A 22025-nucleotide genomic window follows, 5' to 3' on the forward strand; every position below is an offset into this window, starting at 1 on the left:
TGCAACCGCAACACTGCAACCATCAACCACCGGTCACGCTGACTATGCAAGGAAGCCAGTACAATGGCTATCTCGGAGCCGCTTGGGTGCACGACGCGGCCCACTACGCCCTACTTACGGACGCGCCGCTGCGTTTGCCACCATCTTCCACTGCGTTTGCCACCACCGCCCGGCACGCCGGTCGGATAGAAGAGGGCGGGGAAGAAGCCGTTGATGCTGTCGGCGACGAAGCGGGGCAGGAGGTGGTGGAGTATGCGGACACGAGCCTGCCGGGAGTGCGGTTTAAACCGACGGACGAGGAGATGATCGACTACCTCAGGTGGAAGTACCTCGGCCGCAGCATGCCCGTGGACTTCATCAAGGAATTCAACGTCTTCGAATACCATCCCAGCACTATCGAATGTAACTTTTACGCACACATCTTTCTCTCTACTCTAGGTTGCTCTGCTGAGAAGTCTTTGGAATACTTTTCGTTATTTCGATTACAAATTTAAAATGCAATCAAACTAAGCTAAACTACGGTTCACTTGATGACTTTCTAGTAACTTTTTTTGAGATCGACTCTCTAGTAACAGAGTCAATAGTATCTCGGTTATGAAAAAATAGAAAACATTTTGTAGTGACGAGCATTTGTTGAAGACGCCGAGCTTCATGTATAGATTTTGGGAAATTGTGTAGGGAGCACGGCACGTTCCCTCGAGGTCCCCGTGCCACGTGGCGAGTTGCCATTGGGTGCACGATTGGAGTCCTACACCCCCCCCCCCCCTTTTTTGTTTCTTCGAAACAACACAACATGGCCATATATACCTGAAACTTTGTAGGCCAACAACACATCATTCCTGCCATGTGTACTTTATTTTTCAAAATTTCATGTGCATCATAAATATCTAAAATGTTTGACCTTATCTTAAATAGTTTTGCGTTTGGTTGAAAATCGTTTGCAGATAAGTGCGGAGATAGCATAGATGGGGCATGGTATGTGTTCTCACCGAGGCATCGAAAATACAAGAACGGATTCCGTCCAACTCGGTCTGTTGGGGAAGTGGGCTACTGGAAGTCCAACAACAAGGAGGCCGCCATAAAAGGCAACAAAGGCAAGATCGGAAAAGTGAACTCTCTCACATTCATGTTAGGCCGCCAGCCCAAGGGAACGCCAACACCCTGGAAGATGAAGGAGTACCGTATCGAGGAGTACCGACTCAACCCTAATCCCCCTGACATGTTGGTAAGCAAATTCATACATTACACATTACTGCAGTTTGATTCATATGTCGACTCATAAGTGTAGTTTGTATGCTTTTTTAGCTAAATATGTTACTTGGGGAGAGTCTAAAGATCAAGTTTGCATTGGTGGTGAGAACCGGAACATATGTTTATATTAGGGTAGAGTAGATATCACAAGTTCTCAACACATGTCTAAGTAGCTCGCATAATAGGCACCTGTCGGAGCTAGACAAGAGGTATATTAATTGTTGCAAGTATGAGCATTCTTGAATGATTCAATCGGATTTCTAAACTCGTTTTCAAGTATTGAAATTCTTATAGTTGTTCTTTGTACGGACAGTGTAATTCATAGAAAAAGTACTACTGACTAACATCCTGGAAGAGTTCATATGTTGGTGATTTCCAGTAATCTAGCTAGGTTTTAAGATATCATATGTTCCAGATTCTATTTTTTTTTGTTGGAGAATCCATTGTACCCAAAGCGAAGCACTGAGACTTTTATCTATTTCTTGCTTTATCATCACATATTGGATCATCACGTATTCCCCCAGTTCACTTGCACTGTTGATAAGTCCGTTTGGATAGTGACCGTTCAAAAATTGGTCCTTTTGGTTGCAGCTTGACCCGTGGGTGATCTGCAAGTTGTTCCATGCGGACACAGAAGATCAGGATGATGTCCCAGTTCAGGATCAAACGGATGAGGGTGGGGAACACGTCGATGCCGCAAATGGCAGCGGAGGCGAAGACAGCGTTGATGGGAATCAGCCAACGAATGACCCAGAGCACGAACTGGACATAGAGGACTATCTTGCCCATAATGACTTTGCACATGAAGATCCTGGAGATCAATAATCGTCGACGGAGCAATTGGAGAAACCAGTGAAAATTAGATATTCTCATCGTAGCTTATATATATTTTTCGAGAATGAGGGGGAATTACGCCCCACCGTTGTTATTATTGCCCTCAAAGTGACTTGGCAGTCATTTCTTACAAAGATTGCATTTGCAACAGTTAATTATCAGAACGGAGGGAGCTTGTATATAAATCTTACAGTAGTTTATAAATCTAAACATGTAGATGATTAGTTACTGGACTTTTATTTCGATATCACTAGAAGTGGGCGATTCTCTTTATTTTTTCATGTATTTTGTGATTGGTCTATGTGGGGCTCGACCAGCTGATGACGGAAGGGACTACATGAGAGCTGGGGCGAGGGAGACAAGCTCAACGGTGGCAGGGATGCTGGCGGCCAGACGAGATGGGGCTGATGGGCTCCACGGCACTAGGGTTCGTCGTTCTGCGAGGCTTCACTGCAGTCTGCGGCAGGAACAAAGTGTTGGGCGAAAAAATAGGGAAAAGTCTGATCTTATTTGAAAAAGGTAAAATGGTAATTACAAGTGCCAAATGTCAGTTTCCATTTTGAGCGATACAGTGTGTTTTGACAAACATGTCATGGAATTGTAATGATACTGGTCATAGACATATTCCGCTGATACGTTTTGGCAAATGCTAGTAAATAACGGTGTTCTCTAGCAAAAGTTTTCAAATAAGTATCATGTCGCAATTTTCTTGATCGATAAAAGTAAGTAGTTCGTAATTGAAGAGAATTGTGCATCTATCTATCAAAATCAAAATGTACTAATTTACACTCCTTTGGCATTTTTATTTTATTTTGGGCCCCGTTGTGGCGTGTGACCCTAGGGCCCTGAAAATATGTGGACTAGCTCTGACACGTAAAACATTATTTTTTTTTGGCCTCGGCGTAAGAAAATATCCGGCGGGTGTCATCAAAGCATGCCACCTCATTAATATTGGCGAGCACCGTCCCTGGATTTCCCTCTCTATCACTCCGTTCCTCGCATACTTACTCCATTGAGCGGTTTGAGTGGGATAGGATCATCCCTCCGGTTCATATTAATTGACTCTAATATGGATGTATCTAGACATATTTTAGTTGTAGATACATCCATATTGAAGTCAATTAATATGAATCGGAGGGAATATTTTTTTTACAATACGCCTTTTGATTTGTGACTCCAACCTTCATGTATGATGTGTGATGTGTCTCAATATTATAGTCGTTGTTTCTCAAGAGAAGAATCTGTCATATATAATTTATGTATATAGGGAAAAAGAAACAAAGGAACAAACCTAAAATATTAATGAGTAAAATGCAGCCACGTTACCTCAACTTGGAGAGACAAATTGATATGATCATCGACCTTTCGAATACGTAATGTACGATACCTAAATACAACACTATGTTCATTTAGATCATTGGGTCACCATAGAAAGACATATTTGCTGGCTTGACGCTGTAGTGTGTTTTATTTAACAAAAAAAAAACTCTCGAACTAGTACTCCTTCCATCCTAAGCTCCTCCTCAATGCCCCACCTCAAAAAGAATCATATCCCACTCAGCCGCTCGAGGGGCGCTCGATGGTGCGGCGACACATGAGATTGGGCGCGCGTGGGACCGAGGCTTGCTCCTCAGTATGCCTCCCATTCTGCCGCGAGGTCGAGCACGACCTACTCCCATTGCTTGTGGATGGCGAGATCGTGCGTTGGTCCGTCAGACAAACACATCTCTATACAACGAGGCGGTGACCTAAATGAACATTGTTCGTCTTTAGGTGCCGTATTTTGCATGTTTAAAAAGTCAGTGATCGTATTGTTTTTGCTCTTCAAGTTGAGGTTGCATTTTACTCGTGTGATCGTGTCTAATTTTAGAGACCATGGAGTGCCCATGGGCCTGGGCCGGGCCAGTATTTTTACCCTACCGACCCATCGACAAATATCATCCACACAAGGGAACCCTAACCAAGACCCGTGGTATCGTCTCGAAGCTCGGAGGAAGAGGAAGATGAAGGTCCGTGCGTCGGTGAAGCGGCTGTGCAGCTTCTGCAAGGTGGTGAAGCGCCGTGGTATCGTCTTCATCCACTGCAAATCCAACCTCAAGCACAAGCAGCGCCAGGGCTTCTCCACCATCGCCGCATGCCTGCCCCCGCCGCCGCCGCCGCCGCCCACCGGCACCTCCGCCTCCGCTGTCGCGTTTGCCGAGTAAGACGGAATCCCCTCCCCCCCCCCCCCCCCCCCCTCTCTCTCCGCGCGGTTCCGCGTACTAATTTTTAATCATCCCCGCATCTGGAGAACGCGCGCTTGGTTCTGATGTTCGCAACATTGGCCGGTGCCGGTGGTGACGTGTAGGAAAGATTATGGTTGTAGTATGTTAGATGCAGGTGGCTGGACGGATCCTTGATCCTCATCCGAAGCCTAATTCTGAGCATATATACCACATAATTACACCACGAAATGAGGGGATTTTTAGGCGTTGGCTCAGCCCTACGCAGATCGGCAAAATATCTACTTACTAGTATCTTACACTACAAGAATGGCTAAACTCTCTATACAAAGCAATACTAGCCTGATAAAAAACGCACCCGCCCGATGATTTCAGCTTGGATGGCACGTGATCCAACACATTGCGCACTGGATGGCTCATTCACTGTAAGCATTTTGGATTTAGGCCTGTGGAGTGCCACCTTATAACCTACCTCTACCCTGAGTAGCTTTATGAAGCTATGAGCATCAGTTCAATCTCCTTGGTTTGCTAAGTCGCTGCCAAAACTTCTCGAACTTATTATAGTGAAAGAGGTATCCTGATGTAGCCACTTGCTGGTTCAGTTAGACCTGTTGATTTGTATGAATAATCCTTTATCTGTGTTGACGAGTTTGTGCAGCGAACTAGTTTACCTATATATCTCATTGCATATTTGTCTGTGGCCTTTGCTAAGTGATTCTGATGTTAAATTCGTTCCACATAGTTGCATAATTTTCGCCGTGTACATTTACCTGTCCTTTAGGCTTCCTGCCCTGAGTATCTTTATGAAGCTATCAGCATCGGTTCAATCTCCTTGGGTTGACACTTTTCGAACTAATTACAGTGAGAGAGATATCCAGTGTAGCTGCTTACTGGTTAAGTTACACCTCTTGAACTATAGGAATTCTCCATTTTCAGTATTGACTAGTTTGTGCTGTGAACTAATTTACCTATATATCTCATGGCATGTTTTTCTTCGAGAAAACGCAAAAGACCTTTGCGTTTCATTGCATTGAAAAGATAGGAGTTTGTTTACAATCCTCCTAGGAGGCAGAATACAGGCTAAGAAAACATGGTACAAAGGACCTTTGCGTCTCATGGCATGTTTTTCTGTGGCCTTGGCTAAGCGATTCCGATTTTAAATCAGTCCCTTGTAGCTAGCATGGTTTTTTTCTGTGTAACTGTGCCTGTCCTCGAGTGATTTTTTTATGATGCATTTATCTACGAGTAATATGGTATGATGATCTCCAACACGAAGATGAAATATTAATAAGGGAACTTCAGTGAAAATTAACAGTTGAGGTCACCACAGAATCACAGATTGTCGCTGCTCATGGTTCCTTGAGGATGTAAACAAATAAGTCTGCGATAAGTTTCTGCTTTTTGGTCCATGTCCTGAATTCTTATTGGTTAACCACTTGTTCAGTAGGATTATCCTGATGCCTAATTTGACTCCTGATGTTCTTATATTTCCTTTTAGGGCCTCCAAGGTGGCCAGGCAGGAGTCATCAATGAAGTTTAACTTGCCACTGGGTCTAGCTGCCTTGCTAAAGAATGGTGATAAGTAATCAGCTGATGCATATTAGCTTGTGGGGTATTAAGTGGAATTTCCAGTTGAGGAACTCTTGTATAACTAAAATATCAATTGGATATCATCGTGTATCTGATATCGTTAGTTAAACTGTTCGGCAGTTTGGGTGGAATAATACTTGGCATACACTATTACTTTGTTGCCTTGAAATCTTTTATTCAAGGAGATCTGCTTCGGCTTAACCTGCATAGCCATACTCATCTTTTGTTACTGGCGTGCTAATAAATTATGGTGTGCCTCCTGCATGTGCCATCGGGAATTTTTTTTTTGAATTGGTGCCACCAGGAATTCTTGAAACCAGAAGAACTTGTAGGTACGAGCACTTTGTTCTGTATTTCTCTCTTTCCAAGGGGCATCAAGCTGTCATGGGTATTAAATTGCAGTGGTGTTAGCGTTCTGTAAACTGTGTTGAGCAGAACAAAATGTAACTCTTGTCAATTGTGAAGCATCTTGTGACAAAAATGTACACATTTTTTCCTCGACAGGATTCCATAGATTTGAACCATTTCAGGGCATATCTCCACCTAGAATTTCTGTAGTACCTTTGTTAATACCCTCTTTTTTTGTTGTTGTTGAGGAACTTATTAGTTAAGAACTTTAAACAGAAGAAACCCCTTTTCTCATTTGATACTAATGATAACAAACCCCCGGTTAGGTAAATAGCCATGAAATTTACGAGTGCTTTTTTAAAGGCAAACAAACTATGTTACATGCTATTACCAAGCACATGGTGTTCAGGCCTCTTTCTACAGATACAACAGAGTACATTTTTCCAAATAGATGTCCTGAAGCGTGCAGGCTAGAGTAAATACATGTAATCGATATACCACATCCAAAACATGAGAACTCATGAAATCATCATTCACCAAATGTACCAAATTCAGATGTAGTCCTTGAATCCAAGATTGTTTATCTACTCCTAGATTTACACTACAAATCCAGAAAAACTGATGACACAATGGATATTGAGTGGATGAGAATCCTGTTTGAAGATTGTAACTGCCTGATTACAGTATAACTGCTCTGTATTTAAAATTTCTGTGACTGAAGGGACATTCTGGCTGAAATTGCAGCAGGAGCAGATAGAAAGCTTGCCGAAGGGCGTCACGGCAGAAGAGGTGGCCAAGGAGCGTGGGCGGCAGATGTAGCACAACGGAGACTGCAAAATTCTTGTTAGTAGTAGCTCAACCTTACACTCACTGTAGGGAGCTCAATTGGTCTGATTTTGGCTGAACCCAGGGGTCAAGGGTGAAATTTGCGCAATACGTCGAGGAGAAATGGCCTCATCCCCTAGCAGCAACTGCAGCAGGAGGCAACCCTCTTGTGAAGAATGCCGGCGACCAACGATGGATCTCCTGCCGATTCTTGAAGATGCAGTTAGTTCAGTGCAATGGTTAATGATCAAATTATGCAGAGTGAAGCTTTGTTGGTTCCATGGATTATAGTGTGTTTGCAAAGGAAGGCTGGCTGTTTTTGCATGTGAAATCTACAGACACTGCACCTGTTGCTGTCTTTACTGAACCATACTTGTGTTGATGAAATTCAAAACAATATATATACTGTATCACTTTTCTTTGATTGGATTCATCCATTGGCATGTTACTTTTTGTGTTTGTGTGTGTGGTTTGGTTCCAATCAAATTGATCACATGTTCCAGAGATGGTGACAAATTTAACCATAATAATACAGAAAATTTAAGATGAAGCAACTCAATTACTCAACAGAGCACAAAGCACAAATCCACTCTTACTCTTATTCTAGCCACCTAGTTTCTAAAACAACAGTCAAGCATTGCATACAGGAAAGAAGAAGAGGAGGAACAGAGGGTGCGTGCTATGCTAGCCGGCGTAGAGGTGGACTCCGATAGCAATCATGAAGATGGCGCAGAATCCGAAGAAGATGACGGTGTGGACGACGATGGAGACGGCGCTGGTTTGCATGCTGTGGAATTCGGCGACGCGGCCGTTGTTTCCAGGGATCCGGCGTGAGAATCACGAACAAGGCCACGGCGATCAGCACCGGCCCCCAGTCGCCCGACCCCATGGATGGTGATCTCACTTCTGGCAGTTCTTCAGTGCACCCAGCCAGCAGTATGCTTCTATAAATAGGACGAGGATGACAATGATAAGTAATGGTGTTTGTGCCGTGCCGTGCCGTCCAGGGCCGGCCGGCCGGCTTGGAATTGTCACTAGCTGTAGCAGGCGAGTTCAAGTGTTGAAGTGGACCTAGATAACAGAACACGTCCATCACAGCTTCTGAGACTCCAAGGTTGCGTCGGTCTCCATGGACTAGATGTCTAGATCACCTGTGTTTCGGATCATCTTGGCTTGTGTACTACATACACAAGGCTGAAGATGTGATGTTCCTGGCTTCCTGCTACTTTTTACTGAACATTTATGATTGACCTATGTGTGTATGTTTGCAAATTATATGTTACTGTTCAGTAGCTTAATGTTGCCTGCTCATTTCTCACAACTAGCTACAAGCAAGTACACTGAGGTAGCCAAGACAGATACAGCCCACCAAATCCAAGCTCAGTTACGGACTGATGAATGTACTGGACAATGGTCATATCACATTCAGAAAATCCCAAAAGCATGACTTGGTTCTGCTTCGTCTCTTTCTTCCTTTCCTGCAAGGCTGCAGCACTCACATCCTCACTACCGCGACTCCACACCAAACTCTCTATCAAAGAAAAGGAACCACAAACTCTGTGTCGACCTTCATTTCAATCCGACTTTGGTTCGTCAGTGCAGCCACATCAGAACAATTTCAGAGAACAAAATGCAAACAATCTGAAACATGGAACAAGTTACAGAAATGAAACTTTATTTCCAGAGGTGAGCGAATCTAGCTACAAGCAAGGGACCAGTTTCATCTTTGATCACAGCGACATAGTGACACAGGAAGCAACAGAAGAACACCTAAACTTCCAGAGAACTCTAGCACAGCCGCATACCAAACCTATGGATGGCGAAAACAGGAAACAACATACCAAGCCTAGAATGGATTCAGAGGACCAATCAAGAGCCGAGGTCGATGTGCACCCCGATGGCGACGAGAAAGACCGCTGCGAAGCAGAAGAAGATGACGGCGTGGACGATGATGGACACGGCGCTGGTGTGAGAGTTGCCAAACTCGATGGCCCGGCACTTGCCTGGGATCTGGAAGAGGAGGCCCGGCGACAACAGGATGAACAACACGAGCGGGATGAACACGCCGGCCCAGTCCTGCATTTTCTCTCCTCCTTATTCTCAGACACAAGGATGCTCACCGCCTGTCTATGTAGCTTCCTGGCTAGCTAGTCTCTCTTTATGCAGTGTTATATAATGGCCATACAAGTAGAGGTACATGAGGAGGAGAGGTTGCAGCTGAGCCATCATCCATGGTGACCACCTAAACAAACTAAGTTGGCACTTCAAAGTCTGACTAATGGACTGGATAGGAGGAGGACACCTAGATAGCCACACACAGGTCCTACTGCATGAACAGTACTCACTTTCCTGACCACACAAATAGGATTCTTGATAAACAGCAAGCAGAAGGATTTATGAAGCACTATATTCTAATAAATCCTAGAACTCATGATTGTTCATTGTCTCCTATAGATCACTCCAGAAACTACTCCCTCGGTTCCTTTCACCAGTTAAGGAAGCAATGACCAATGAAAAAAAGATAAACACCTTCCTTAGCACAACCAGCCCTGACCAACCATAGCAAGCATCAATAGTATACCATCACCCTTCATCTAATAGTGCCATTGACACACGGTAATACATGTGATGAGTCTCTAGAGCTTATCCTCTGCCAAGGGCGCCCAGATGTGTCCAATCAGCAGGAAACAATCATACACATCAAACTTAGCAAACACACAAACCTGATAAGCACCCATCTAGGTAACCAGAACATCAAACATCGCAATCCACAAACACCCAAGTAAATTATTAGTAACTCTGCAAATGCAGAAGCCTTATAAGCACAAGACGAATCAAACCAACATCGCAATTCACATAGACCTAAGTAGATTGGTCTCTAAAAAGATTTCAGTTAATATCCATGTAGGGTACCATAATCTGAGCAATCAGAATTTCCAAGGCAGATATTGCAATTTAACTGACCATAGATACCGGCAGCATATACATCAACCAACCTACTAAAGTGCCAAATTCAACTAAGCATCAAAACACAGGACAACAACCCCACTTGATGTGTCATGTTTATCATCATGAATGAATACGCAAATACCAGAAAGACAACATAGTGTGGAGAGCATAAGCTACACGACGACCGATTAATCCTCGATTCAAAGTTACACAGAGGCACCGTGCTCACGGGGACGACTTGGAGCTGATTCCGTACTTCTCCTGGAGCTTGGTGATCTCCTCCTCCTTCTTCTTGATGTCCATCTTCTTGCCCATCTTGTTGGGCTGCGAGTAGAGCACGATGAGGTATCGGTTGGCGACGTTGAAGCCCGAGAGGTGGTCCACGGCGTTCTTGGCGTCGTAGATGTCCTCGTAGACGACGTAGGCGGTGCCTCGCGTGTCCTTGCCGTTGCCCAGCCGGATCTGCCGGATGGCGCCGTACTTGCCGAAGATGTCGTACATCTCCTCGCTCGAGATGTTGAACGGCAGGTTCCGCACGAAGATGGCCCGGTTCACCTCCGGGGGCAGCCGCGCGTTCCCCTTCCGCAGGCTCGCCGCCGCCATCGCCGCCGCCGCCGCCGCCGAGATCGCCTAGGGTTTGGTTCCGGTGTTTCGACTAATCGAATCGATTTGGGGATTTTCTGCTTCCACCTGTCAAATTTATTTATCACGATGATATATAGTAGTATAGTTATCGCAAAAAAAATATATAGTAGTATAGGTTACCGACTTGTCTTGGGACCGGATAACACTGACGTGCGGGCCCCAGGCTCGCTGGTGGCCCACATGGCAGTGTAACGGATACGAGGCGGAGGGTCTCGAACCTTGTGGCACGTATCTTGGCGCACATTAGGGAGCTCACCTCCGTCTTCCTCGCGTCTCGAGTCGACTGCGCGCCGCCGGCCTTCCGGAAGCTTCCGCCCCGCAGTCCCACGAGCGGCATGGCGTCGGCCATCTCCGCGGGGCCTACGCCGCCGTCCGCGACGGCGTTGTCGGTGGAGTGGCACCAGCGGCCGCCGAACCCCAAGAACCCGGTGGTGTTCTTCGACGTCACCATCGGGTCCATCCCGGCCGGCCGCATCAAGATGGAGCTCTTCGCCGACATCGTCCCCAAGACCGCCGAGAACTTCAGGTACTGCGTCCTGGAGCCCTCGCTGGGCCACCCTGAAACCCTAGGTTCCGCTGAATCGCTGCTGCTGCTGCAAAGTTTAGTTTCTGACGGATCTGTACTTCGTTTCTTTTGTTGGTCGCAGGCAGTTCTGCACTGGCGAGCACAGGTGGGGATTCCTGGCGATTGGTTATTGTTATGGCCTTATTATTATGAGGCTACTTCTGCAACTCTGAATTCCCTTCTCACTTGAAACATTTAGCTCCCTTTTGTGTAAGATTTCGCGGTGCTTAGTTTTGTGTTAGTATATGGCATGTGTAGCTTTTATTATTTTCAAGTGGGAGATCAGTTTCCCTGCAAAATAACTGGAAGAAGGAATAATTGCTAATTTGACCTCTGCTTTTTCTTAATGAGTGGTGGGCAATATTAGCTTGCAGAGTGCAAATACTTTCTGGAGCATTGCCACTTGAATATCTTGCCATATGCTTGCTCCGTGCTTCTAGTCTTGTGGTGCCATAGTGCTCTGATGTTCTCTTCACTTGATGTTGAATTGTCGGGGCACCTGAAAGGGTGTTGGTTTGGTTTTGTATGTAGTATAATAATGTCCACAAGGGTGGGTTGGACACATAACCTTGGGAAGAATGCAATTTCCTTTTGTATTATTGCACTGCTACTTAGGAGATCTCGATAGTCATGATATAGGTGGGAAAATTGGTATAAGTAAATAGTTTGAGTGTTGCTTTTCTTACTGGGTGGTGGTTGTTGTTTGTTTCATTTAGGTTGCCAAACGAAACATAACCTGCGACCGAAAGTCTGCAATTATGGATGGTTGCATTACTAGTTTTATATGGTATGCTTGTATGCTTAGTTTCAACATGCTGATTGCAGGAAGTCAGGTACGCCACAGGGGTATAAAGGGTGTCAGTTTCATCGAGTGATCAAAGATTTCATGCTTCAGGGAGGTGACTTCATCAAGGTTTGTGAGATACTAATAGCTCTTGGCATCAACAAAATAAGTTACTAGTAACATAATCTTCTAGCTACTGATGTTTTAGACTCTGACATTTATGTAACAATGATGTAGCTGAACTTGAGCTATTGATTTTTTTAATGAAATGGTGCATCTTGCTTTCAGCCTCTATGGGCTGTTGTGGTTTAGCTCTGTGTGACCAACTGTTCTTGTGTAATCCTTGCTCAGAACTGAAGGTTTTTTCTTTTTTGGTATAAACTAAAGTTCCTTCATGTCTTGCAGGGTGATGGCACTGGATGCATGTCAATCTATGGTACCAGATTTGATGATGAAAATTTCATTGCTAAGCATACTGGGCCTGGCCTGCTCTCCATGGTATTCCATCTATAAACCTCATTTTCTGAATTGGAACTGTTGTCAGGAGATGTTACTTTATATAATGCAATGTTCATTTGCAAGAGCCAGTGCTTGGCTAATGTCTTAGTTTTTTTTTTTGCGTACATCTTCCTTTCCCTCTCTATATTTTGTATCGTTTCTCGTCAGTTCTCTTTTATTCTGTGTACCTTCTGTCCTTCTCTGTGGGACCTTTTTATCACTGTGTGAGTACTCAACTAAGTAAGCCTCTTTTACAATGTTGATCTGCAAATGATGTGCTTAATTGTACACTGCACAATATGAAGCGAATCATCTAAACTTGGATTTTTAGGTGCTGTGGCGTGTATGTCCTTACAATTCACTTTCAGCATTTATAATAGACTAGGTTAAGTTAGCCGCACACCGATCACATTGTATCATCTCATTGTAAGGCATTTTTGTAAGTTATATTGAATTGTCAATGGTGATTTTCTCCAAGTCTCTATTCTGGAAGTATTGATTTATTAATCCTCCTGTGTGCTTGAAAAAATTGCATCCACCTTGGGTTAGTTAGTTAGCTGGTTTTACTCTAGAACAGTTTGGATTCAGTGTAACTGACTACTAGTTCTTCGTTACCATTTCCTAGCAGACAATGACATGGACTTTTCATTCATATGTTCGATACATACATTTAAACTAGCATCTTCTAGATCTAAACTGCTGTCCTGAACTTCTTTTTCAGGCCAACAGTGGACTAAACACTAATGGATCCCAGGTACTTTCATCTTTAACAACTGCTTTCACCCCCCTCAATGCAACTGCGTATCTGTGTTATGTTATCATTTCGTTGCGTTTGTATAGTGGTCTTGTTCTTATCTGCCCGTATCTGGAATTTCGTTGCGTTTGTATAGTAGTCTCCTTTTTACATGTTGTGTTAGAATTTTTTTTCGAGAAGAAGTATATCTGTGTTAGAATTATAAATCTCATTTCCTACCATGTGATTGCAGTTCTTTTTGACCTGTGCAAAGTGTGAATGGCTGGACAACAAGCACGTGGTTTTTGGGGTAAGACTGCTCATTTTAATGCTATAGTATTACTAGGCACCAACCATTTGGACACTATATTTGTGGCGCATGCTAGTTGATCTATTACAATTAAGAAGTAACTATGACATGAGGAGACCATGAAACTGCGTTAGTAAATGTATCCTCAGTTCTAAACTTTACAATTTCCTTTTTCCCTTGGAATGTTAGTAAGCACTCACGTACTGTGAATTGAATTAATGCCTTCCATTTTCATTTCAGAGGGTGCTAGGAGATGGTCTGCTTGTTCTGCGGAAGATTGAAAATGTAGCAACTGGACCTAACAACCGACCCAAGCTTGCTTGCGTTATCAGCGAATGTGGTGAGATGTAGCTTGCTTCTCGAGTACGGCGCCGTGACGATGAGACTACTGAAACACTGGAAAACAATATAGATAACTAGAGGATTGCCGTATTAGTTCACTTGTTGTAAGCAGGCGAAATCCAGTTTCAGTAAAACCTGCAAGATCTAATCCAGTTCTAGGATGTGGTTTATGTCCATCTGGTGAGCATGCTGTAGAATAATGTCGGAAGCATGATTTTTATGTCTGTCTGGTGAGCACACCTGATCTATGGTTTGGTGATGTACCTGCTTTTGATTTGGCAAATGTGGAGCAACTGATGTGGAGCTGTCATTTATTTTACTGGCTCTGAATCTGAGTCTCCACCCGCTCCACGATTTCGCTCTCCATTTTGCTCTGCTAATCGAACCATTTTATTTTTGTGCTGAACTTTGATTCTCCTGATTGGAGTGTCAATTCTCTATTGATTGAAATAGTCAGCTAGCAGTGCTTCAGGATGAACAGACAACATGTGGGCACCGGATGTGTTCCTCCGAGGTACTAGAGCAAAAGAAGTTGTGTATGATTAGGAAGAAATATACTGTAAGAAAAAACATATCCATCTAGCTGATTGTCAATATGCGGGTGTAATGCAGAAGTGGACTGCACGAACGAACTCGAAATAAGATGATCGCAACCGAAGTGCCCACGAACAAACGGAATAAGATATCGTCAGAGAACTTTTAAGATGTGATGTCCGTCAAACCGCACGAACTCATCATCGCTAGAGGTCGACACACTGGTGGCACGTACGTGTGTCGGTGTATGTAATGCCACCACGTCGTGGCAACTCCGGCAGACGTGCATGCCGTCACGTCGCGCCGCCCGGGACAGATTAAACAACGCTCCAACAAGAAGACTCGCCTGCCACTTCCTCTCGCGGTCTCGTCCGTCCGTCCTCCCGCGCGCTCGATCCGGCTCGCCAAGCCATGCCGCGCACGACGCCATCGAGCCCGCTGTCCCACGCGACGCCGCCACGCTCCCCCACGGCCGGGGGCGGCGGCACGCCGAGCCGCCTGGCCGTCGCGCCCGCCTCCCCGTCCACCCCGCAGTGCGCCATCCCTGCTTCCCCGCGCACGCCTCCGAGCAAGGCCACTGCCTCCACACCGGCGCCCACCACGCCCCGCACGCCGCGGCCGGAGATCACGCTCCGGGACCCCTCCGACAAACGCGCGCCCGCGGCCGACGCCATCCGGAAGCCCTCGTCGCGCGCGCTCCGGGCCATCCGCGCGCTGCTCCGCTCCCTCCCCATCCTCGCCCCGGCCGCGTGCCGCCCGGCCTCGGCCCTCCCGCGCCGCCACAACGGCGGCATCAAGCCGCACGACGGCGGCGCGCGCGTCACCGGCACGTTCTACGGCCACCGCCGCGCCCGCATCGCGCTCGCCGTGCAGGAGCGGCCCGGCAGCCTGCCCACGCTCGTGCTCGAGCTCGGCGTGCCCACGGGGAAGCTCATGCAGGAGATCTCCGCCGGCGGCCACGTGCGCATCGCGCTCGAGTGCGAGAAGAAGTCCAAGAAGTCTGCGGACGGCGGCGGCGACAGCGGGGGCGGGAGTGCCTATGTCACCCTGCTGGAGGAGGCGATGTGGACGGCGTACGTGAATGGGCGGCGGGTCGGTTACGCGGTCAGGCGGGAGGCCACGGACGGCGACCTCGCCGTGATGCAGCTGCTCAGCACCGTGTCGGCTGGCGCCGGCGTGCTGCCGGGGGACGTGGTGGACCACGAGCCGCCCGCGGACGGGGCGGCGGAGGCTGACGGTGAGGTGGCATACATGCGGGCGGGGTTCGACAGGGTGACAGGGAGCAAGGACTCGGAGTCATTTTACATGGTCAGTCCAGACGGGGACGGCGGCGCCGGCGCCGCCGGTGGGACGGAGCTCAGCATTTTCTTTGTCAGGGTGTAGGGAAAGACCGCGCGCGCGCATCACCGGACGTTAGTTCTGATGTACATTAGTCGACCTAGTCGTTGCCTATTTTGTTTTGTTTGGAACACCTGGCTACGTGTCAGCGTCTATACGACGTTGTATTTGTATCGGTGAGTTCTCAACCTCAAGTTTAAGCGTCACTTTACATATGCTCGACGTAGTCGTTGCCTTTTTTTTTTTTGTTTGGAGTAGGAATCATGTTATATGTCTACCTCGCTGATTTAAACATGGTCTTTTGGCTCATAGATCTAATACATGTATTATTAAAAAAATACATTTTATTTTTTAAAAATTTAAAGATAAATTGAAAAAAATCCAAGCTATATATGTCCACACACAAAAATTTGTGGGGAAAAGAATTTTTTATGGGCTGTGTAAAAATGAAAAAAAAAACTCGTGAAACCGGATGTGAGGCTTGGCCTGTAAAACCGGATGTGATAAACCCTAAAAACGACCCAAAAGAAACTATATCTACGGTTTTGGTCTTGCAATGCGGTAAAAAGCATCACATTTCTCCTCTTCCATCTTTCATTTCTAGCAACCTTTATTCCAGCCATCCCGCCAAATCACCACCATATCCGAGCGCGTTCAATACCGATGTACCAGTGTGGAGAATGGTGGCTTCCAATTTTCCGCGTGGCGTCGCATGGCGGCGGTTCTTCGTCAACGAGGTGCACAGACACCTTTACCGAGCGTCTGGCTCGCATCTCCGAGCTTACGCAGCACCGGAGCACCATATCCCGCTGCAATCCGGCATCTTAGGGGGGGGGGATAATTCAGCGTGCGCACGATGACGATGCGGGAAGCTCGAGGGTGGCGAGGCCCGCCGCGTCCAGTCCCCTCCTGCGCCTTCGCACTGTCCGTGGGCGTCGCAGTGAGCACACCTAACGCACGCACGAGCAGAATCGAGGTGCATTTTCCGTTGCATACTTAAAATTATTGTTGCATACTTTCACTACTAAGAGCTGATGGGGTTCGTAGCATAGAAAACAAAAAATTTCCTACCGCAAGACGAGTAAATCCAAGATCTAATCTATGGAACACCCAAGATCTGATCTACAAGATCGGAGCAACGAGATTGATATGAGACTAACCCTCGAAGATTTCCAAAGCCTACGAGATTAGATCTCGTTGTTGGTGTAGACGATCGTCCCCGGTGCTGCAATCCGGCAGCACTTCCGTACTCGGTCGCGTGTACGGTGTCGATGAAGCCCTTCCTCTCCCCGTTCCAGCGGCAGCGGAGGTGTGGTAGATCTCCTCCGAATTCCAGCAGCACGACGGTGTGGTGGTGGTGGTGGAGGAGGAAAAACTGCAGGGCTTCGCCTAAGCCGGAGCAACATATGGAGGAGGAGAGGGGCGGCCAGAAGTGGTGGCTAGGGTTGGGTGCGCCCCCTGCCCCCTCCCCTCTTTATATAGGGGGGCAGGTCGGTTGGGGTGGCCCCCTTGCCCCCCAAACCCATCTAGGGCCGGCGGCACAAGGGGGAGGGGGAAATCTTGCCCCCCAAGTTGATCCCCCCTTAGGGTTTTGGGGAAACCCTAAGGGGTGGCCGGCCTGGGCCTTTGAGGCTTGGTGCGCCTGGCCCATTAGGGCTAGGCAGCACCCCCTCGGCCCATGTAGGCCCCCTAGGTCGTGGGCCTCATGGTGGATCCCTCTGGAACCTTCTAGAACCTTCCAGTCTTTCACCGGAAAAATCCCGAACTTTTCCGAAACCTAGAAATCAACTTCCCTTATATGAATCTTATTCTCCGGACCATTCCGGACCTCCTCGTGATGTCCTGGATCCCATCCGAGACTCCGAACAAACTTCGGTCTCCATCTCATATTTCGAATCTACTTATGCGACATCGAACCTTAAGCGCGTCACCCTACGGTTCGTGAACTATGCAGACATGGTCAAGACTCCTCTCCGAGCAATAACCAATAGCGGGATCTGGAGATCCATAATGGCTCCCACATATTCAACGATGACTTAGCGATCGATTGAACCATTTACATACGATGCCGATTCCCTTTGTCACGTGATATTTTACTTGTCCGAGGTTCAATCATCGGTATCTCCATACCTTGTTCAACCTCGTTACCGACAATTACTCTTTACTCGTACCGTGGCATGTCATCTCTTATGATCCAGTCATATGCTTGCAAGCTAATCAGACGACATTCCACCGAGAGGGCCCAGAGTATATCTATCCGTCATCAGGATGGACAAATCCCACTATTGATCCATATGCTTCAACTCACACTTTCCGAATACTTAATCCCATCTTTATAACCACCCATTTACGCAATGGCGTTTGATGTAATCAAAGTACCCTTCCAGTGTAAGTGATTTACATGATCTCATGGTCGAAGGACTTAGGCAACTATGTATCGAAAGCTTATAGCAAATTGAACTCAATGACTTGATCTTATGCTACGCTCATTTGGGTGTGTGTCCATTATATCATTCACCTAATGACATAACCTTGTTATTAATAACATCCAATGTTCATGATCACGAAACCATGATCATCCATTCATCAACAAGCTAGTTATACAAGAGGCTTACTAGGGACTCCTTGTTGTTTACATAACACACATGTATCAATGTTTCGGTTAATACAATTATAGCATGGGATGTAAACATTTATCATGAACACTAAGATATAACAATAACTAATTTATTATTGCCTCTTGGGCATATCTCCAACAGTCTCCCACTTGCACTAGAGTCAATAATCTAGTTTACATTTGAAAAGATATAACACCTTGACCTTCTGGTGCTTATCATGTTTTGCTCACGGGAGAGGTTTGTAGTCAACGGATCTGACTGTTCAGAAACGTATATATTTTGCAATTCATTTGCGTCTCTACGCATCACTCATTTTCCAAATGAGTCGGCATTAATTGTATATGCTTAGTCCTCTGGTGGAACCTTAATTCCGCGGTCTGAAAATAAGTCACTAATATTGTCATACACAATATAGCTTCAAAGTTCTGACACTATCGGAACTACACCAAATTCTCAAAGAACTCCTCGACTTAACATCCTCAGTCATTGTCAAAACAATGGCATACTCTGAAGGAGATATGCCCTAGAGGCAATAATAAAGTGGTTATTATTTATATCTTTATGTTTATGATAAATGTTTATATATCATGCTAGAATTGTATTAACCGAAACATTAGTACATGTGTGATATGTAGACAAACAAGAAGTCCCTAGTATGCCTCTTAAACTAGCTTGTTGATTAATAGATGATTAGTTTCATAATCATGAACATTGGATGTTATTAATAACAAGGTTATGTCATTGTGTGAATGATATAATGGACACACCCAATTAAGCGTAGCATAAGATCTCGTCATTAAGTTATTTGCTATAAGCTTTCGATACATAGTTACCTAGTCCTTATGACCATGAGATCATGTAAATCACTTATACCGGAAAGGTACTTTGATTACACCAAACACCACTGCGTAAATGGGTGGCTATAAAGGTGGGATTAAGTATCCGGAAAGTATGAGTTGAGGCATATGGATCAACAGTGGGATTTGTCCATCCCGATGACGGATAGATATACTCTGGGCCCTCTCGGTGGAATGTCGTCTAATGTCTTGCAAGCATATGAATGAGTTCATAAGAGACCACATACCACGGTACGAGTAAAGAGTACTTGTCAGGAGACGAGGTTGAACAAGGTATAGAGTGATACCGAAGATCAAACCTCGGACAAGTAAAATATCGCGAGACAAAGGGAATTGGTAATATATGTGTATGGTTCATTCGATCACTAAAGTCATCGTTGAATATGTGGGAGCCATTATGGATCTCCAGATCCCGCTATTGGTTATTGGTCGGAGTGAGTACTCAACCATGTCCGCATAGTTCTCGAACCGTAGGGTGACACACTTAAAGTTGGATGTTGAAATGGTAGCACTTGAATTATGGAATGGAGTTTTTGTTCGGATTCGCGGATGAGATACCTGACATCACGAGGATTTACTGAATGGTCCTTAGATTAAGATTCATATATAGGATGTCATTTTATGTGAAATAAAATGTCGAGGTAGGTTCTATGGAAGGTTCTAGAAGGTTCTAGAAAAGTCCGGTAGCAACCACCAAGGAAGGTGGAGTCCACATGGGACTCCACCTCCATGGCCGGCAAGACCTAGATGGGGTGGAGTCGCTAGTGGACTCCACCATAGGGGGCCGGCCACCCCCACATGGGAGGTGGGAATCCCACCTTTGGGTGGGAGTCCTAGTTGGGCTAGGTTTCCCCCCTCCTATGGAAGGTTTTGGTTTCGGGTCTTATTCGAAGACTTGGACACCAACACTTGGGATCCACCTATATAATGAGGGGCCAAGGGAGGGGGCCGGCCACCCCCAAGACCACAAGTTGGCCGCCCCCCATAGAGTGGCCGGCCACCCCTCCCAAACCCTAGCCAAGCTCCTCTCCTCCATATTGCCCGCATAGCTTAGCGAAGCTCCGCCGGACTTCTACACCGCCACCGACACCACGCCGTCGTGTCGCCGGATTCAAGAGGAGCTACTACTTCCGCTGCCCGCCGGAACGGGGAGGTGGACGTCGTCTTCATCAACAACCGAACGTGTGACCGAGTACGGAGGTGCTGCCCGTTCGTGGCGCCGGAACCGATCGTGATCAAGATCTTCTACGCGCTTTTGCAAGCGGCAAGTGATCGTCTACCGCAGCAACAAGAGCCTCATCTTGTAGGCTTTGGAATCTCTTCAAGGGTGAGACTCGATACCCCCTCGTTGCTACCGTCTTCTAGATTGCATCTTGGCTTGGATTGCGTGTTCGCCGTAGGAAATTTTTGTTTTCTATGCAACGTTATCCTACAAAGGGTATCGAGCCGTGTCTATGCATAGATGGTTGCACGAGTAGAACACAATGGTTTGTGGGCGTTGATGCTCTTGTTATCTTTAGTTTGAGTACTTTGCATCTTTATGGCATAGTGGGATGAAGCGGCTCGGACTAACTTTACATGACCGCGTTCATGAGACTTGTTCCTCGTTCGACATGCAACTTGTATTGCATAAGAGGCTTTGCGGGTGTCTGTCTCTCCTACTATAGTAAAGATTCAATTTACTCTTCTATTGAAAACATTAGTATCAACGTTGTGGTTCATGTTCGTAGGTAGATTAGATCTCTCTCGAAAACCCTAAACCACGTAAAATATGCAAACCAAATTAGAGACGTCTAACTTGTTTTTGCAGGGTTTGGTGATGTGATATGGCCATAATGTGATGATGAATATGTATGAGATGATCATTATTGTATTGTGGCAACCGGCAGAGCCTTATGGTTGTCTTTAAATTTCATGTTGAGTAGTATTTCAAAGTAGTTGTAATAGTTGCTACATGGAGGACAATCATGAAGACGGCGCCATTGACCTTGACGCTACGCCGACGATGATGGAGATCATGCCCGAAGATGATGGAGATCATATCCGTGCTTTGGAGATGAAGATCAAAGGCGCAAGAACAAAAGGGCCATATCATATCACATATGAACCGCATGTGATGTTAATCCTTTTTATGCATCTTATTTTGCTTAGATCGCGACGGTAGCATTATAAGATGATCCCTCACTAAAATCTCAAGATAATAAAGTGTTCATCCTTAGTAGCACCGTTGCCAAGTCTTGTCGTTTCAAGCACCTCGTGATGATCGGGTGTGATAGATTCAATAAGTACATATAACGGGTGCAAGACAGTTTTGCACATGCGGATACTAAGGTGGCCTTGATGAGCCTAGCATGTACGTACATGGTCTCGGAACACGTGATACCGAAAGGTAGAGCATGAATCATATGGTTGATATGATGAACACTTTGAGTGTTCGCCATTGAAATCACACCTTTTCTCGTGATGATCGGGTTTAGGTGCGGTGGATTTGGTTCGTGTGATCACTAAGACAATGCGAGGATATTGTTTTGAGTGGGAGTTCACTTAGGTTTTTAATTATGTTGAATTAAAATTTGAACTCAATTTGTCATAAACTTAGTCTAAACTAGTGCAACTATCTGTTGTAGAGATGGCGTCCCCAATCAATTTTAATCGGTTCCTAGAGAAAGAGAAACTTAAGAGCAACGGTAGCAACTTCACCGATCGGTTCCGTCATGTGAGGATCTTCCTCTCCGGCCGAAATCTGCAATTTGTGCTTGATGCACCGCTAGGTGACCCTCCT

General features: G+C 45.9%; 5 protein-coding genes and 1 pseudogene across 5 annotated transcripts; 3 read left to right on the forward strand and 3 right to left on the reverse strand.

Moving 5' to 3' along the window:
* Nucleotides 1–4022: 4022 nt before the first annotated feature.
* On the forward strand, nt 4023–6098 carry LOC127292190 (uncharacterized). The gene is made up of 2 exons (XM_051321550.2): nt 4023–4285; nt 5806–6098. Exons 1-2 carry the CDS (start codon nt 4089–4091, stop codon nt 5891–5893), a joined length of 285 nt encoding a protein of 94 aa, XP_051177510.1. The 5' UTR covers nt 4023–4088; the 3' UTR covers nt 5894–6098.
* A 1583-nt stretch (nt 6099–7681) lies between these two features.
* On the reverse strand, nt 7682–8598 carry LOC127292189 (uncharacterized; annotated as a pseudogene).
* Nucleotides 8599–8728: 130 nt separating this feature from the next.
* On the reverse strand, nt 8729–9340 carry LOC127292191 (uncharacterized). The gene has a single exon (XM_051321551.2). The coding sequence runs from the start codon at nt 9150–9152 to the stop codon at nt 8940–8942; it is 213 nt and encodes a 70-aa protein (XP_051177511.1). The 5' UTR covers nt 9153–9340; the 3' UTR covers nt 8729–8939.
* A 663-nt stretch (nt 9341–10003) lies between these two features.
* Nucleotides 10004–10721, reverse strand: LOC127292193 (splicing factor 3B subunit 6-like protein). The gene has a single exon (XM_051321553.2). It carries the CDS (start codon nt 10620–10622, stop codon nt 10245–10247), a length of 378 nt encoding a protein of 125 aa, XP_051177513.1. The 5' UTR covers nt 10623–10721; the 3' UTR covers nt 10004–10244.
* A 173-nt stretch (nt 10722–10894) lies between these two features.
* On the forward strand, nt 10895–14215 carry LOC127292192 (peptidyl-prolyl cis-trans isomerase CYP22). Its single transcript, XM_051321552.2, has 7 exons — nt 10895–11190; nt 11312–11335; nt 12055–12142; nt 12419–12511; nt 13233–13265; nt 13498–13554; nt 13795–14215. The coding sequence occupies exons 1-7, from the start codon at nt 11000–11002 to the stop codon at nt 13903–13905; spliced, it is 597 nt and encodes a 198-aa protein (XP_051177512.1). The 5' UTR covers nt 10895–10999; the 3' UTR covers nt 13906–14215.
* A 483-nt stretch (nt 14216–14698) lies between these two features.
* Nucleotides 14699–15979, forward strand: LOC127346698 (protein MIZU-KUSSEI 1-like). Its single transcript, XM_051372975.2, has one exon. The coding sequence runs from the start codon at nt 14842–14844 to the stop codon at nt 15811–15813; it is 972 nt and encodes a 323-aa protein (XP_051228935.1). The 5' UTR covers nt 14699–14841; the 3' UTR covers nt 15814–15979.
* Nucleotides 15980–22025: the final 6046 nt, after the last annotated feature.

The sequence above is a fragment of the Lolium perenne genome, chromosome 4 (assembly GCF_019359855.2).
Source record: "Lolium perenne isolate Kyuss_39 chromosome 4, Kyuss_2.0, whole genome shotgun sequence".
Classification (NCBI taxonomy): Eukaryota; Viridiplantae; Streptophyta; class Magnoliopsida; order Poales; family Poaceae; genus Lolium; species Lolium perenne.